This window comes from Megalobrama amblycephala, linkage group LG10, assembly GCF_018812025.1.
Source record: "Megalobrama amblycephala isolate DHTTF-2021 linkage group LG10, ASM1881202v1, whole genome shotgun sequence".
Lineage (NCBI taxonomy): Eukaryota > Metazoa > Chordata > Actinopteri > Cypriniformes > Xenocyprididae > Megalobrama > Megalobrama amblycephala.
This window is the reverse complement of record NC_063053.1, coordinates 5886-21986: the sequence shown is the minus strand read 5'-3', so window position 1 is coordinate 21986 and position 16101 is coordinate 5886. Positions and strand designations below refer to the sequence as shown.

At 37.7% G+C, this 16101-nt stretch overlaps 1 protein-coding gene across 2 annotated transcripts; it reads left to right on the top strand.

The window, feature by feature from the left end:
- Window positions 1-926: 926 nt before the first annotated feature.
- On the top strand, window positions 927-14229 carry manba (mannosidase, beta A, lysosomal). Of its 2 annotated transcripts, XM_048203815.1 has the most exons (17): window positions 930-1411; window positions 1487-1581; window positions 2575-2680; window positions 2807-2980; window positions 4111-4234; window positions 4364-4530; window positions 4632-4736; window positions 4806-4957; window positions 5042-5159; window positions 5233-5319; window positions 7217-7384; window positions 7460-7678; window positions 10130-10294; window positions 10453-10597; window positions 10914-11059; window positions 11505-11765; window positions 13827-14229. In XM_048203815.1, exons 1-17 carry the CDS (start codon window positions 1238-1240, stop codon window positions 14055-14057), a joined length of 2637 nt encoding a protein of 878 aa, XP_048059772.1. In that variant the 5' UTR covers window positions 930-1237; the 3' UTR covers window positions 14058-14229. The 2 variants fall into 2 exon arrangements, with proteins under 2 accessions (XP_048059773.1, XP_048059772.1); XM_048203816.1 differs by lacking the exon at window positions 5233-5319 and having other exon boundaries at window positions 927-1411.
- Window positions 14230-16101: the final 1872 nt, after the last annotated feature.

The window sequence follows — 16101 nt, the reverse complement described above, 5'->3', positions numbered from 1 at the left end:
CTGACTTTATATCTCGCAATTCTGACTTTATATCTCGCAATTCTGACTTTATATCTCGCAATTCTGACTTTATATCTCGCAATTCTGACTTTATATCTCGCAATTCTGACTTTATATCACGCAATTCTGACTTTATATCTCGCAATTCTGACTTTATATCTCACAATTGCGACTTTATATCTCAGAATTCTGACTTTATATCACACAATTGCGACTTTATATCTCGCAATTCTGACTTTATATCTCGCAATTGCAACTTTATATCTCGCAATTCTGACTTTATATCTCGCAATTGCGACTTTATATCTCGCAATTCTGACTTTATATCTCGCAATTGCGACTTTCTATCTCGCAATTCTGACTTTATATCTCGCAATTGCGACTTTATATCTCGCAATTCTGACTTTATATCTCGCAATTGCGACTTTATATCTCGCAATTCTGACTTTATATCTCGCAATTGCGACTTTATATCTCGCAATTCTGACTTTATATCTCGCAATTGCGACTTTCTATCTCGCAATTCTGACTTTATATCTCGCAATTGCGACTTTATATCTCGCAATTCTGACTTTATATCTCGCAATTCTGACTTTATCACTCGCAATTGCGACTTTATATCTCACAATTCTGACTTTATATCTCAGAATTCGGACTTTATATCTCAGAATTCGGACTTTATATCACGCAATTCTGAGATAAAAAGTCGCAATTAATCTTTTTTTTTTTTTTTTAGTGGCGGAAACGGGGAACAGGGAACACATAAAATAGATTTAACAAAAAGAAGTATAGTATAAACAGATAAATAAATAATTAGGCTACCAAACAGAAACATCCACAGCACAGCAGTGCAGTGCAGGCATAATAAAAGCCCTCACTTCGAAAAGCTATTCTTATTTTTGAAGAATATACATCACATCTGCAAGATGTCTGTTAAAGATCATTTAATCTGGAAATACAAACATCTGATAAATCATAAACATCTTTTTTTTTCGACAATTGCGACATTTTCTAAACGTCTATTTGACATCTGACAGGAAACATCCTAGAAACGCGTTTTCCAGATGTCTGTGTGCATATCAAAACACATCCCAAACACAACCCAAACGCCACCGGATGTTTTGCTTCCACGTGAGAGATCAGCTGATCGTCCTTGTGCTTTTGATTTGAACCGGGAAGTGCGGCAGTGTTTACGGCTTCAGGTGGTCAGAGATGAGTTTGTTGGTGTAAAGTTGGCATGAATCACGCGGTCTGGTGCTTTGCGTGCTTTTGCCTGTTCGAGGCGGTTTCTCTGGAGATCTTCTCTCTGGACGGGGAATGGAAGCTGCTGAACTCGAACTCGTCTGTTTCTGTCAGCGCCGAGGTCCCGGGCTGTGTTCACACTGCTCTGCAGCGCCAGGGCTTCATCTCGGTATATAACAGACACACTTACATTCTTCCATTCAGAGTCATTCACTGAGAAATTAACTTTATTCTGCGTCAACAGGATCCATATTACAGGTTTAATGACCTGAACTACAGATGGATTTCACTGGACAACTGGACCTACACTACATCATTCTCAGTGCCTGCTCATGTGAGGTCAGAAACCCTCTGATTCAGAGCTGGAGTGTTAAAGGGGTCATGACCTGCGTTGTTTTATTGTTTTATAATGTTTCCTGGGATACACCTATAATGACCAAACATGGTCATAATTTAGAAATAAAACCCTGATTTCCTGATTTTATTTGAGACTTCAGTGTAAACGCCCATTGCTGTGATTGGCTGACATATTTGCATATGAAATAGCTCAGTATTACTCTCTCGAAAACTTTTAGCACATTTTTACTATTAAAGCTCTCAAAGTTAACTAATCATGAAAAGTGTTGATTATATCTAGATCAAGGTTGCAGTGATGAATATTGTAGTCGATCACAGACATGTTGTTGAGCTCATGAAAGCAGTGATCTCATCATTGAAACTCAGTTTCTGCACACTAACGAATGCTTTCTTCATAACTTCATAACTAAATAAATGTAAATAAGAGATTTGTTGAATAAAATGGGAGTTTTGGCGTGAGTCCAGAACTCAGTCTCTGATAAACTCGCTCTGTTTGATTGACAGCTCTAGTGATTGTAAAGTGAGCGTTCTTTGATTGCCTTCTATATATAATTTAAAAATATTTATAATAAATAATCATATTCCTGCATTAGGATCCTTTGAAAGGTAATGTTATTTTAGTCCTGTATCGCTCTTCTCTCCTCCTCATCTCACTGACACACCAGTGGGCGGGGCTAACGTTGCAATGATGGAGTGGGCGTTGATTTCTTCTGTGGAGGCGGAGTTTCACCTGTCAATGACAGGATCAGTGGTTCTCTGGGTCTGCTGTCATAAAAGCTTTTATTGGACTAACAAGGAAGATTTCCGTTCTGAATCTTACAGGATATTCTTATAGTACGATGAACTCTTATATATCAAAAGATCAAGGAAAAGTTGATTTCTCAATTCACGACCACTTTAAAAAGTTGTTTATCATGTGACACCATAATTATATTCAGACAAGCCCACAGGTTAAATATCACATGCTCTTTACAGAGGGAAAGGGAAAGCCGTCCTGGTGTTTGAAGGAGTCGACACAATCTCTACCGTTTCCCTCAATGGAGTCGTCATCGGAAAGACAGACAATATGTTTCGCAGATATGTAAATGAATAACTATTTTGTGTTGCACAAGTTTTTACAGTTGTTATTTGTTTGTATGTTTATAGACGGACATACACTGTAATAATGCACAAGGCTTTATTGAAATAAGTCACTGTTTCTCTTCAGGATTTTGAAGTTACTGGGCTGCTCAAGGATCAAGAGAATGTTCTCCAGGTGTGGATTATGTCGGCGGTGACGTACGCGTCTCAGAGGAGTCGTGCCCACACTGAGTACAGAGTCCCACCTGACTGTCCTCCTCCGGTACAGAAAGGAGAGTGTCACGTCAACTTTATCCGAAAGGTAAGAACCACGTTCCACGTAGATTGTGATACTTTTTGTTGTTGTTGTTGTTAATTGGGAACCTACTGTTTTTTTAGTGTGTAATATAGCTGTTCGGGCATGTAAACAATCTGCAAAGTTACAAAGTCGAGAGTTAATCTCTCTAACAGAAAACACTTCACAAAACACAAAAATGTCTCATTTGTAGTTCTGCCATTATTTCCGTAACGTAGATATGTTTCCACGTAATAGATCATTTATTATAGCTTGTCATATTTGCCCCCTATTTGGGTGTGAGCAAAAACACGCCGTTTTTGTGTGTGTCCCTTTAAATGCAAATGAGCTCCGCTTTCCAGAAGAGGGCGGAGCTTTAACAGCTCAACAACAACAAAGCTGGAGAATCTCACGCAGCCAAAATGATGAAAGTGTTCAGCCTTACATTGTTCAAACCGGAGTCGACACTGATGGAGAGACTCAGGAAGAAGTTACAACTTTTAGACGTTTCTGAATGGTTAGTGGATAAATTGATGTAGTTGCTGTGGAGTTGATTCAACTCATCCACTAGCATGTGCCGTCATGTTCATCTTTTGTGTTGAATTGACCCTCGTTTGTGAGGCAGTCCGGCGTAAAATGACGGCATGTCAACAACACTCTACTACAACAACTCTTCCTCTTCTCTAAAGCAGCCCAACATGGCCCCGCCCCCTTTGTTGTGTGTTCTCGGGGGCGGGGTTTATGTAAATTTTAGGGTTAGTGATTTCTGTAAAAGAAAATCTCTCTCTTTGCATTGAACTTTGAGTGTCGTAACTTCACAGATGTTGTTTATGATCAAACAGCAACATTACACACTAACTGAAGTTAAAAAAGTAAAATCATAATCAAGGACCCTTTAAATCTTTAACCCTGTTCTAGTAGACTCCCTGAACAAAATGAGATTGTAAATGAGCATAATAAGGGCCCTTTATAATAAATTTTTATATAAAAATATATAGAAGTTTAATTATATAAATATGTATTTAATTGATTAATTACACATTTTTTTATAAATAAACTTATGTAAAAATATTTATTGATTGTTGATTTGATTTTAATTCTATGAATTTAAATAATTGAAATAATTGTTATTGCTTTCCGGCATGTGTCTGTGTCAGGCTCAGAGCTCGTTCAGCTGGGACTGGGGTCCATCTTTCCCAACTCTGGGCATCTGGAAAGGAGTTCGGCTCGAGGTCTTCAACACTTTAAGGGTTCTAAGTTTTACCACAGTTCCAAAATATGGTACACACATATTTGCATATGAATGAGAAGGGGTTTAGACATCAATATAATAGCAAAACAAATCAAGATGCGAAGTGTGAATTCCCTCTTTTCCCATATTCCTCTCCATATCTCTTTCCCTGTATGCAGACTCTGGAAATTCAAGCTGGAATTTTGAAGTGGAGTTGTTCTTCGATGTTGTTGTTGCATCGAAGGCTCTCGTCCTCGTGTCCATACCGTTATTACATTCGGAGGAGTTTCATCTGTCTCTCACACCTGGACAGAGCAGGAAGTCCTTCGTCTTGCAGATCAACAAGGTGAGATCAGTTCCTGTGTCATATCATACATCTCGTCCCGTTTTCCTCATTTCTGAGCTAATATCACACTATATGATGATAAATAATGTGTTCACTTCAAGAGTGTGAGTTTGTGGTGGCCGTTTGGACACGGAGAGCAGCCTCTCTATGAGCTGGAGATACAGATCAAGGTGGAGGATGGAGAGACATTTAATGCGCAGCGAAAGGTAACGTCTATCTCTTTATTCGTATTTTCTGCATCTGTTTCACTCTTTTGTTGTGGTTTTCTATCTCAGGTTGCTTTCCGCACAGTGGAGTTGATCCAGGAGCCCATCCCGTCCTCTCCTGGCCTCAGCTTCTACTTCCGGATTAATGGGAGACCAATTTTCCTGAAAGGTTCGAACTGGATTCCTGTCCATGCCTTTCAGGACCAGGTTACCGCTGACATGTGAGAAGATTTACAGCCCGCCAACACTAAAACAGCCTAGTTGAGTGAATTCTGTTTAATTCTGACATGATCTTGTGACTTCAGGATCAGCGTCCTGCTCCGGTCTGCTCAGAAGGCCAATATGAACGCTTTGAGAGTGTGGGGGGGCGGCGTTTACGAGCAGGACCTCTTCTACAGCCTGTGTGACACGTATGGAATCATGGTAAGCTTGTCATATGAAGTGCTCCAACTGTGACGCGCTTTAAATACAATGCGTTTGTTTGCTCTTGTGTCAGATTTGGCAGGACTTCATGTTTGCCTGTGCGCTGTACCCTACGGAGAAGGACTTTATACAGACCGTGAGGGAGGAAGTCACGCAGCAGGTTCGCATCAGTATATTTTGTGTTCACCTCTAATAAATGACCAATGAAAGGGTCAAGGACATGTGAGAGTGTTTGGAAAAAGTTTAAATGGAAAGATTGTAAAATATCATGTGGGGAATGACATTTTAATAAAACTTCCATCTTGAATACACACCTTAATATTTCTTTTGAAAAAAGTGTTTTTTATTACAAATATCATAAATTATTACGTTTCTGGAGTGTCGCACCACATGACATTTTACGACCTTGTGTTTTCATAAAGCTAATGTTATGTTAACTAATGATTAAAAATGGTTTAATAACATGTTAAATAAAACTAAAGCTCAAACAAAATATGAACATTTATTTATTATATAAATAAAATGAGGTGTTGCCTTTTCAAATAACTTAAATAAAATAACAAATTTGAAGTACTGAAAGGACTCAAACTGAAATAAAAAATAAACTAAAGCTAAATAGAAATATTTTAAATACAGAAATAATAAAAATGTACATCATAAAATAAAAAAGTTTAGTTTTTTCAAGTATTAAAGGTTTCACAAGATGAATGTGTCTGTGAAGTTTCAGCTCAAAATACCCCATAGATTTTTTTTATTATACCATGTTTTATCTGCCTGTTTTGGGGTGTGATTTAAAAATGCGCTGATTTGGGGTGTGTACACCTTTAAATGCTCGTGCTCCCGACTCCATTAATCATTGCATAAATCCTACAGCAAATATAAATATACTCTCAAAATGGATCTTTACAAACTGTTGGTGATGCAGCACATCAGATCACGTCAGTATTTTGTGGATGTTTGCTAAAATTCGATTCTGAATGAGGCTTGCCTTGAACATGGGCTGGTATATGCAAATTTTGGGGGCGTAAATAATAATGATCCAGACTGTTGCGTAACAGTCGGTGTTGTGTTGGGATTCGCCCTTTTTTCCGTGGTGTTTTTCACACACAAGATGTACACATGAAGGAGGAAACACTGTGTCATTTCCATGTACAGAACTCTTATTATTCTACTATGCCTAGAAAAATTCAATTTTCAATTCTGTGGCACCTTTAAGAAATGAAGCAGGTTTATTAGAATACTTTATTCTAAGAAAAATATATATAAAACATTTCTTCATTATGATAGCATGAACATGATTTTTTCCCCCTTCAAAAATATATAATAAAACATCATTTGTTCAGCTTTCTGTAGAAGAAATTATTAATGTTCGCCATAGAAGAGGCATTTTTTATTAAATTATAGATCTGATTAGGGCGGTCACTAACGATTATTTAGGTAATCGAGTAATCGGTTGATTATTTTGACGATTAATCGAGTAATAGGGTTTTTTGTGGTAATCAGCCTTTAAAATGACTGAAAACACATATATGATAACAATGAGGCAATAATATTTGGTTCAAATAAAGTATCAAAATCGGTTTTATAGAACAGCACTGTTTAAATGCCTGCAGAGGGCGCCAACGACCTTACAGAAGATCTAATCCTTGTTTAATTCAAATCTTTACTTAATCTTTAATATTTGGCCACTTCTTTACAATAGAAATGCTACAGCCACTGTAATAATTCATGAATATGAATATGCAACATGCAAACTTAGAACGAGAGTTTAAACTTTTATTTTGAAATCACAATGAACATTTCACAGGTTTAAATGATTTACCTCACAAATCTGATGAAATGGCTCATTGCGTTCCCAGATGAACATTAGAATCAATCCAAACTCACAGCATATGCAGAGATGGGATTCTCATCCGTGGAATGTGCCACTTCCCGTATTTTCCTGGTTACTCGACACGGGTAAACTGCAATCGTGACAGTCCTAGATCTGATGCTCAGAAAAACAGCTTTATCTCAGTAGTCATTGTTTGCACTTTTATTTTATTATTGTGCTTCAGGTTCGCCGGTTGAAATCTCACCCGTCTGTGGTCATCTGGAGCGGGAACAACGAGAATGAAGCTGCCATCGCAGCTGACTGGTTCAACATCTCTGCTGCCGAGCGGCCGCTGTACGTGAGAGATTACGTCAGTCTGTACGTGGAGAACATCAGAGACCTCGTGCTGCAGGTGAGACTGACACACACAGACTTACATCACACTTCTGCCTTCAGTGTTATCAGCGGATGCTGTGCTTTAATTCAGGAGGACGGCACGCGTCCGTTTCTAGTGTCCAGCCCAACCAATGGGGTCGAGTCAGAGAAGGAAGGCTGGGTGGCTCATGACCCCTATGACCCCCACTATGGCGACACGCACTACTATAGCTATTACAACGATTGCTGGAACTGGACTGCTTTCCCACGCACGCGCTTCGCCTCTGAGTACGGCTTCCAGTCCTGGCCTTCGTTTTCCACCCTCCGTAAGGTACTTTCTGCTTTTACTGGTTTATTTTTGTGACCGCAAATCCGACTAATGTCACTAGTTTAAAAGGTGAAGTGTGTCCTTTTTATGCCAGTAGTGGAACCAAACTGAACTGCACAAGTAAAGACTTTCCATCTTCGATTGTTCGAACAAGCAGATAGTTCAGACTCCCGCCACAAACGCATGCTTCTGGTTGAGCTAAAGACCAAAGTATACTTCACTTTTCACACGTACACGAGGGTCAGCGCACAGTGCACGTGACATGAATTTCGACACCAGAATAGTATGCGTGTACTGTACCGTTTAATTGTTTTGCAGTAATTAGTTTATCCACAAGGTGGCAGCCGTGCTCTGGGGGCGTCGATTCACAAGGTAGTCGAAAAAAACTGCATAAACAGAACAGGAACACGTGCAAGCTACAGCGACAGTGGAGGAAGACATAGACGAGAAATGGTGTGAAGAGGTTAGAAAGTACCCTCAACTCTAGCATGACAGAATACAAGGATGTTTATGTTCGACAGTGTTTATGAAAAACACACTTTGGGCCTAATTCAACAATTCATCAGAGCACATTACGTAAGTACAATAAAAAATAGTCTTTCATTGACACCCTTGTAACAAAAAGTACACTTTAGCATACTTCTAAAAAGAATACTTATGGAAATAATATACTTGGAAATAATATACTTTAAGTGCGAACTGAATGTAATGTTTTCAAACAGTTGCGTGTTAATTGGAATTAAATGAAAATGTTTTATAGTTTAACTTTATATTAAATTAGCCAATAGCTGAACTTTGTAAAGTCTTAGTCTTAAGAACATCTCCATATGTATTTTCAGTGATTACTTACAAATTACTAATTTTTGTAATTTTATAATTCTATTGTTTTTGAAATATGGTTATTGTAATTTCTATTGAAACGTGTGTTTAAATATGATTGTAATCACACATTTGAATTGAAGTTGCAATGTAGTACATTTAAAGTATATTAACTTTTAAATGCAATATCAAATATAATCAAGTATAATCAAGTACTTATACATGTGCGTTAGTATGTTAGCCAACACATCAAAATAAGTGTACTACGTCAACACAACAAAAGATGATTTAAAGTGTACTTCAACATTATTACAAAATGCACTTTTTAAGAAATGCAGTCAGGCAACTACTCTGCGTGGCCTTTTATTTCATTAATATATTTTTTGCATGTACGGTTTTTTAAATGCACTTAAGATTTGAAGTACACTACTAGTGCAGGTTAGGTGTGAAGTGACAAATGACCATCTGTTGTTGGGTTGAGATCCAAACCGGACGCTTCCAGTCCAATACTGCGTTTATCAAATTTATTTATCATAAAGCTCATAGATGTCGTTTAAAGGGTTAGTTCACCCAAAAATGAAAATAATGTCATTAATTACTCACCCTCATGTCGTTCCACACCCGTAAGACCTTCGTTCATCTTCAGAACACAAATTAAGATATTTTTGATGAAATCCGATGGCTCAGTGAGGCCTGCATAGCCAGCAATGACATTTCCTCTCTCAAGATCCATTAATGTACTAAAAACATATTTAAATCAGTTCATGTGAGTACAGTGGTTCAATATTAATATTATAAAGCCACGAGAATCTTTTTGCTGCGCCAAAAAAAACACACAAAAAAAACCCCACTTATTTAGTGATGGCCGATTTCAAAACACTGCTTCAGGAAGCTTTACGAATCGAATCAGTGACTCAGAGCACCAAAGTCACATGATTTCAGCAGTTTGATAGGAGATCTGAGTCACTGGTTCAATTTGTAAAGCTTCCTGAAGCAGTGTTTTGAAATCGGCCATCACTATATTGTTGAAAAATCATTATTTTGGGGGTTTTTTGGCACACAAAAAGTATTCTCAACACTTAATCACTTAATATTGAGCCACTGTACTCACATGAACTGATTTAAATATGTTTTTAGTACATTAATGGATCTTGAGAGAGGAAACTGGATTTCATCAAAAATATCTTAATTTGTGTTCTGAAGATGAATGAAGGTCTTATGGGTGTGGAACGACATGAGGGTGAGTAATAAATGACATTACTTTCATTTTTGGGTGAACTAACCCTTTAAACTTACAGTTCTGATTAGGGCTGAATCGCCTTCGATTATGAACGCGATATTGCGTAGCTTGTCCGCGAACTACGGCTCTGTATATTAAGTGCCGCTCCATTTGAAAGCAGGTGATGGACATTTACCGCTAATCACAGAACCGGCTTTACTGACGAGACACGCATGACAATCACATGCGATTAATCGTGCAGCCCTAGTTCTGATGCACAAACACACAGTAATCCCACAAGCTTGCGTCCACCTGCAGTTGTTAGACCCACACTCCCCCCAGTGTCCAACAATGGAATTACAACACATTCATAATGCATAAGCCCTCTTATTTCCCAACTCCTCCGCTCCAAACAGGTCTCAGTGTCTTCAGACTGGGATTTCAGCAGTAATTTCTCGTCTCATCGGCAGCATCATGAAGATGGGAATCAGCAGATGCTGAAGCAAGCAGAACTACATTACATCCTCCCCAACCGCTCCGACCCGGTGCAGAGATACAGAGACACTCTTTACATCACTCAGGTCATACACTGATTCAGATTTACAGTATAATTACTGTACAACATTACTGTATTCTTGATCAAGAGACTTCTGTCAAAAACACAAATAAATCTTACAGACCCAAACCCTCGAACCGTAGTGTATATGTCAGATGATTTCACACGCTTTGGTTTGATCAGGTGATGCAGGCGCAGTGTGTGAAGATTCAAACAGAGTTCTACCGCCGCAGCCGCAGTGACATCGTCGAGGGCAAAGGTCATACAATGGGCACTCTTTACTGGCAGCTCAATGACATCTGGCAGGGGCCATCCTGGTCCTCTGTAGGTAAATGAATAATGAATACACTGCAAATATCTAAACATGCTTAAATCAAGAAGCATTTTCTAGACAAGTAAAAATTAGTCTTGTTTTCAGAAAAAAAGAAGTCAAAATTAAGTAAGTTTTTCCTTAAAACAAGCAAAATAATCTCACTTTCGGTTTGAAATGGACTGGAAACAAGACAAAAAATCTAAGTAAGAGTAGCATTTGTTGTGTTGTAACGACTGTTGTTCATCTCTATCTAGCTGAAAGATCCTTGTTTATCAGATGTCATTTTAATGGTCATTTATGAGTTAATTGTTAAAAACTGTCGCACATTCAGAGTTTGGTGGTAAATGGAAGATGCTGCACTACTGGGCTGCAGATTTTTTCGCTCCCGTCCTCTCGGCGGCGGTCGAGGATGAGGGAGACCTGCTGATTTACGCCGTCTCTGACACACACTCTGAGCAGCACAAGGTCAAAGCCACGGTACGATGGCAGCGCTTGGTAACACAAGTTGTTATTATACACTACAATGATCATCTGTTGCAGAACAGAATGTTAGATCGAAATTGTTTGACATGTTATTGATTTAATTTAAAGTGATCCAATCACTGCAAATATGCAAATGAGAATGTTACCCCAGGGTGAAACAATGGTTTACGTATAACCAGGATTAATTGTTAACCCTGGGTAAATTATGAGCAGTGTGAAATGTGAAGCAAGATAACCCAGGATTTGTTTTATTCAAAGGTTTAGAGAATGACCCAGGGTTAAAGGGACAGTTTACTCACCCTCGTGAGCTCAAGCATGTTTCTAGTTCGTTTTGGACAAACTACATCTAATATCAGGCTTACTAGTGCATGCTTTCATTTGTGTTGACTTGCATTAGTAAATGAATGAATTTTGATCAGTTTTGGTCATGTTCACACAGGTGAAGTTCTTCAGCTGGAGCAGCTTTGATGCCGTTTGCTCTCTAGAGTCTAATGTGACTGCAGTAAAAGCAGGAGGAAGCACGCTTGTGTTTCAGCATCCCATATCCGCTCTCCTGGAGCAATGTGGGAGCTGCACTCGGCGCTCCTGCGTCGTCACCTTTCACCTCAGTAGCCCAGAAGGTCAAATGATCAGCCCTCTCAATCACATCTTCCTCAGCTCTCCACGACATGCGGAAGGTTTGCAGAAACCTGGCATCACGGTGAGAGACGCTGATGCACTCATCTGCTGCGATAGACGCCACTGAACGAAAATGACATCTCGTTATTTCCATTCTACAGAAACTGCTGTCCCACAACCAAAAACACATTAAAAAAGCATTTAAAGGTGCCATCGAACGTTCTTTCACAAGATGTAATATAAGTCTAAGGTGTCCCCTGAATGTGTCTGTGAAGTTTCAGCTCAAAATACCCCATAGATTTTTTTAAATTCATTTTTTTTAACTGCATATTTTGAGGCAAATTTACAAATATCACTAAAAATATCATGATATCATGGATCATGTCAGTTATTATTGCTCCATCTGCCATTTTTCGCTGTTGTTCTTGCTTGCTTACCTAGTCTGATGATTCAGCTGTGCACAGATCCAGACGTTAATACTGGCTGCCCTTGTCTAATGCCTTGAACATGAGCTGGCATATGCAAATATTGGGGTCGTACATATTAATGATCCCGACTGTTACGTAACAGTCAGTGTTATGTTGAGATTCGCCTGTTCTTCGGAGGTCTTTTAAACAAATGAGATTTATATAAGAAGGAGGAAACAATGGAGTTTGAGACTCACTGTGTGTCATTTCCATGTACTGAACTCTTGTTCTTTAACTATGCCAAGATAAATTCAATTTTCAATTCGATGGCACCTTTAAGTATTTAAATTTGAGATGTTTACTAAGATCCTTCTATTATCTACTGAATCCCACAATAATATTTAAAATATCAGTAAGATTAATATATATAAAATCATCATTTATTGGGTACTTTCAATTGGGAGGTGTCTGTCCTGAACCCTGACCCCTAGATTTACACTTGTGAAAATGTTGAAATAATTTTTAAAAACAATTTCCAGTTATTTATTTATTTATTTAAATGAAGTTAAATTATTTATTTTACATTTTATTTTTAAATCTTGAATCTTTATGTTAAAAATGTGTCCCTCATGTTCACGTCACCACCGAAACAGTGTGTGTTTGAGTCATTGTCTGAGACTGATTTTAACACACTTCAGGCAATATTCCTGTGTTCCTCCTCTCACAGCCTCTCTTTCACAGCAGATCATCATCATTCTGAGTTAAATGTGTTCAAAAGCCTGAAAATCTGTGTGGAGCTTTAAGGAACGTCACTAACAAACACCTTTTTCTGCAATTAAACAAACTTTTCTGGCTGTTTTTCCATTAAATGAAGTTTTTCTGTGTGTTCAACTGTTCAGATCTGTGCTAGATAACCATGTGCTGATTATCATCTTTGAGCGGCTCAAAAGTGTCTGAAATTGTCACTACTGAAACATGTGGTGAAGTTTCGGTAGTGACATCATAGTTTTGGTAGTGACAAAAGTGAACACATTATCATTTATTTGGGGGAAAGAAACACAATTTTAGTACAGTTATGCAAATCATTAGTATTTTAATATGTTTTAGTATGCGAGTTAAATTGTGTCATGTGATGTGGTCACTACCAACACATTACTGTCACTACTGAAACTGTGCATCATGACCGAAACATGTCAGAAATAAAGTATATTGAATGATCAACTCAGATGTTATTATAGTGTTTGGTTCAATGTTTATTCAAACTAATGAATCCTTCACTTTGAAATCAGTTTGATAAACTTTATGACTTTACAAAGAAAGATTGGATTCAAAATACAACAAATCTCATAAATTACACTTGAAATATTGTTCAAATTGTATTTGTTATTGATTTACCTGTGAAAACTTTTTTAAAAAAATAGCAAAAAATATATTTCCAAGGTAGATGTAAACAAAATCTTAATAGGTCAACGTGACTCTTCTTATTAAATTATTTATTATTGTGTTTCGGTAGTGACAAATGTGGGGAGAGGAAAAATATTCCAAAACTTTCTGAAAATACAATATGAGAATTAACTGCACAATTACTAGAAATGTGTAGCTACGATATTATACAATTTGCAAACATACAAAATTTGTGGAAAAAGACACATTTTTTTCAAGATGTTTCCAATTCTGACTTTGATCCAGGAAGTTCCTCAAATGACTGACAGGTTTATTTTATTTGTGTGTTGCAGTTCACTGTAAAGGATGCTGGGATTGTTCAGAGTTTTGTCGTGACTCTGCACTGCTCCTTTCCCGCCGTGTACGTTTGGCTGGATGTTGATGATATTCCCGGTCACTTTAATGTCAATGGCTTCCTGATGCTGTCTAACACATCCACAGTTACTTTTGGAGCATGGAGACCCACCACTGCCGAAGAAATCACTGCAAATCTCCACCTCACGTCTCTCAGAGACGTCTACTGATCATGATGCTTCAGCTGTCTGACCCACGGCTTCTTTAAAGGATTGGTTCACCCACAAATGAAAATAATGTCATTAATTACTCACCCTCATGTCGTTCCACAACCGTAAGACCTTCGTTCATCTTCAGAACACAAATTAAGATATTTTTGATGAAATCCAATGGCTCAGTGAGGCTTGCATAGCCAGCAATGACATTTCCTCTCTCAAGATCCATTAATGCACTAAAAACATATTTAAATCAGTTCATGTGAGTACAGTGGTTCAATATTAATATTATAAAGTGACGAGAATATTTTTGGTGCGCCAAAAAAACAAAATAACGACTTATATAGTGATGGCCGATTTTAAAACACTGCTTCAGGAAGCTTCGGAGCGTTATGAATCTTTTCTGCTCAGGATGGCCCTGTTAATGACTGCTTATGGTTCTATTTGTTAACATTAGTTACCTGCATTAATTAACAAAAAATACTTGAAAAATACTTCTAAAGCATTTATTGATTGTAGTAAATGTTAATTTCAACATTTAATACAAAAGCTATATCTAAATACTTCATAGCCTTGAGCCAACATGAACAAATAAATAGTTGTTTTTTTATTAACTAATTTTAACAACAGTTAATAAATACTATAAAAATGTATTGCTCATTGTTAATTAATGTTAGTTAATGAATTAACAAATGAAACCTTACAAGAGATTTTTTTTTTTCAAACAAAGTGCTTATGAATACTTGAATCAATTAGAAATAAATGTTGCAATAATAAAAAAATATTGAATGTGTGTGTACATATTTTTATTTTTACTTACAATGTGACAATTTTTGAAAAACAAAGTCATGGTTGGTCAGCAATATTGGAAATGTGCAAATATTGGGATTCTGTCCTTTCAATGATTGAAACTTCCTCGAGTCAGAGCTGAACGCGTCGTGAGAGTCTGAAGAGCGTCACTGAGCGGCAGTGAGGGCAGAGACTGTGACTGTATCCCACTATCACTGATGAGGAAAGCCCAGAACAGAAATAAGTGTTCCTCCCTGTAAGCGAACTAAGCAGCTGCTTAGGGCCCCGCCACCACCAGGGGGCCGCAATAGCAAATTAAATGATAGCTTTATTATTATTATTATTATTATTATTTATTTTTTTTATTTTTTTTTTTTTACAGCGGTTATTCTATCAGTTGCAGTTCTGGCGCCTCCATCCCAATACTGTACACGACGTACATTTGCGTCACGTTAACGCAGCGGTAGAGTTACGCTCACGGGACTCTAAACTTATTCGCTATCACAAACGTTTATTATCTGCATGTGCTTGAAAGCCGGTTGAACATTTCATTCATTTCATTCTGACATGCGCTTTTTCTGAAGCCTGTCAAACAGCGCCCGAATAGTGGACTTTATCTTTCGAATCTGCCTGCATGCCCTCAAACCAATTTTTTTAGCATTTTTACTGTGCCACTGCCACTGCTTTTTGTTTTGTTTTTTGTTTTTTTCCCATGAACCATTAAATGTGGTATTATGACAATGCACACCGAGCGCATTTCCCAGCGCGATTTCTTGACCACCACAGAGTTAAATTCTTTGAAAAGGACATAAATCCGTAAATATGACACATTGCCCTTAACGAAAGCCACATTTTGAGCACGCTTTACTGTATCAGCCTTTTTAACTTGGCAAAAAGGGCAATGCACATATCCATTCCTGTCGTCACAGAGAATGCTTACAAGCGTCGTGAAACTGCGCCTCCATAGTAAAGCGCGTTAATTCACCCTGGAGTTATCCGTGATCATTTGACTATGTGTGAATACTCATGTTTTGTTGTTCTGCTGTTTAAAAAAGATGAGAAATGTTTGTATTGTTTGTCACTGACACTTGTCAATTTTATTTTTATTTAATCCTAATTTAACATTCAAATCTTATCAGTTAATGGTTAATGGTCGGTTAACGTGTGTCGGTCATGAAAATTAACCGAAATTAGCATTCAGCCTTTAAAAAATTAAGCCAAATACGTTTTCTTTATGTTTAAATTGGCCTATTATAATGTTAATTTTTTA

What these genes read in the sequence shown, in the direction of transcription:
- manba (XM_048203815.1), top strand. Translation starts at nt 1,238, where the DNA reads ATGAATCACGCGGTCTGGTGCTTTGCGTGCTTTTGCCTGTTCGAGGCG. An exon ending in AGCGCCAGGGCTTCATCTCG is followed by an intron (nt 1,412 to 1,486) that starts GTATATAACAGA and finishes CTGCGTCAACAG; the next exon opens with GATCCATATTACAGGTTTAA. An exon ending in GGGAGGAAGTCACGCAGCAG is followed by an intron (nt 5,320 to 7,216) that starts GTTCGCATCAGT and finishes ATTGTGCTTCAG; the next exon opens with GTTCGCCGGTTGAAATCTCA.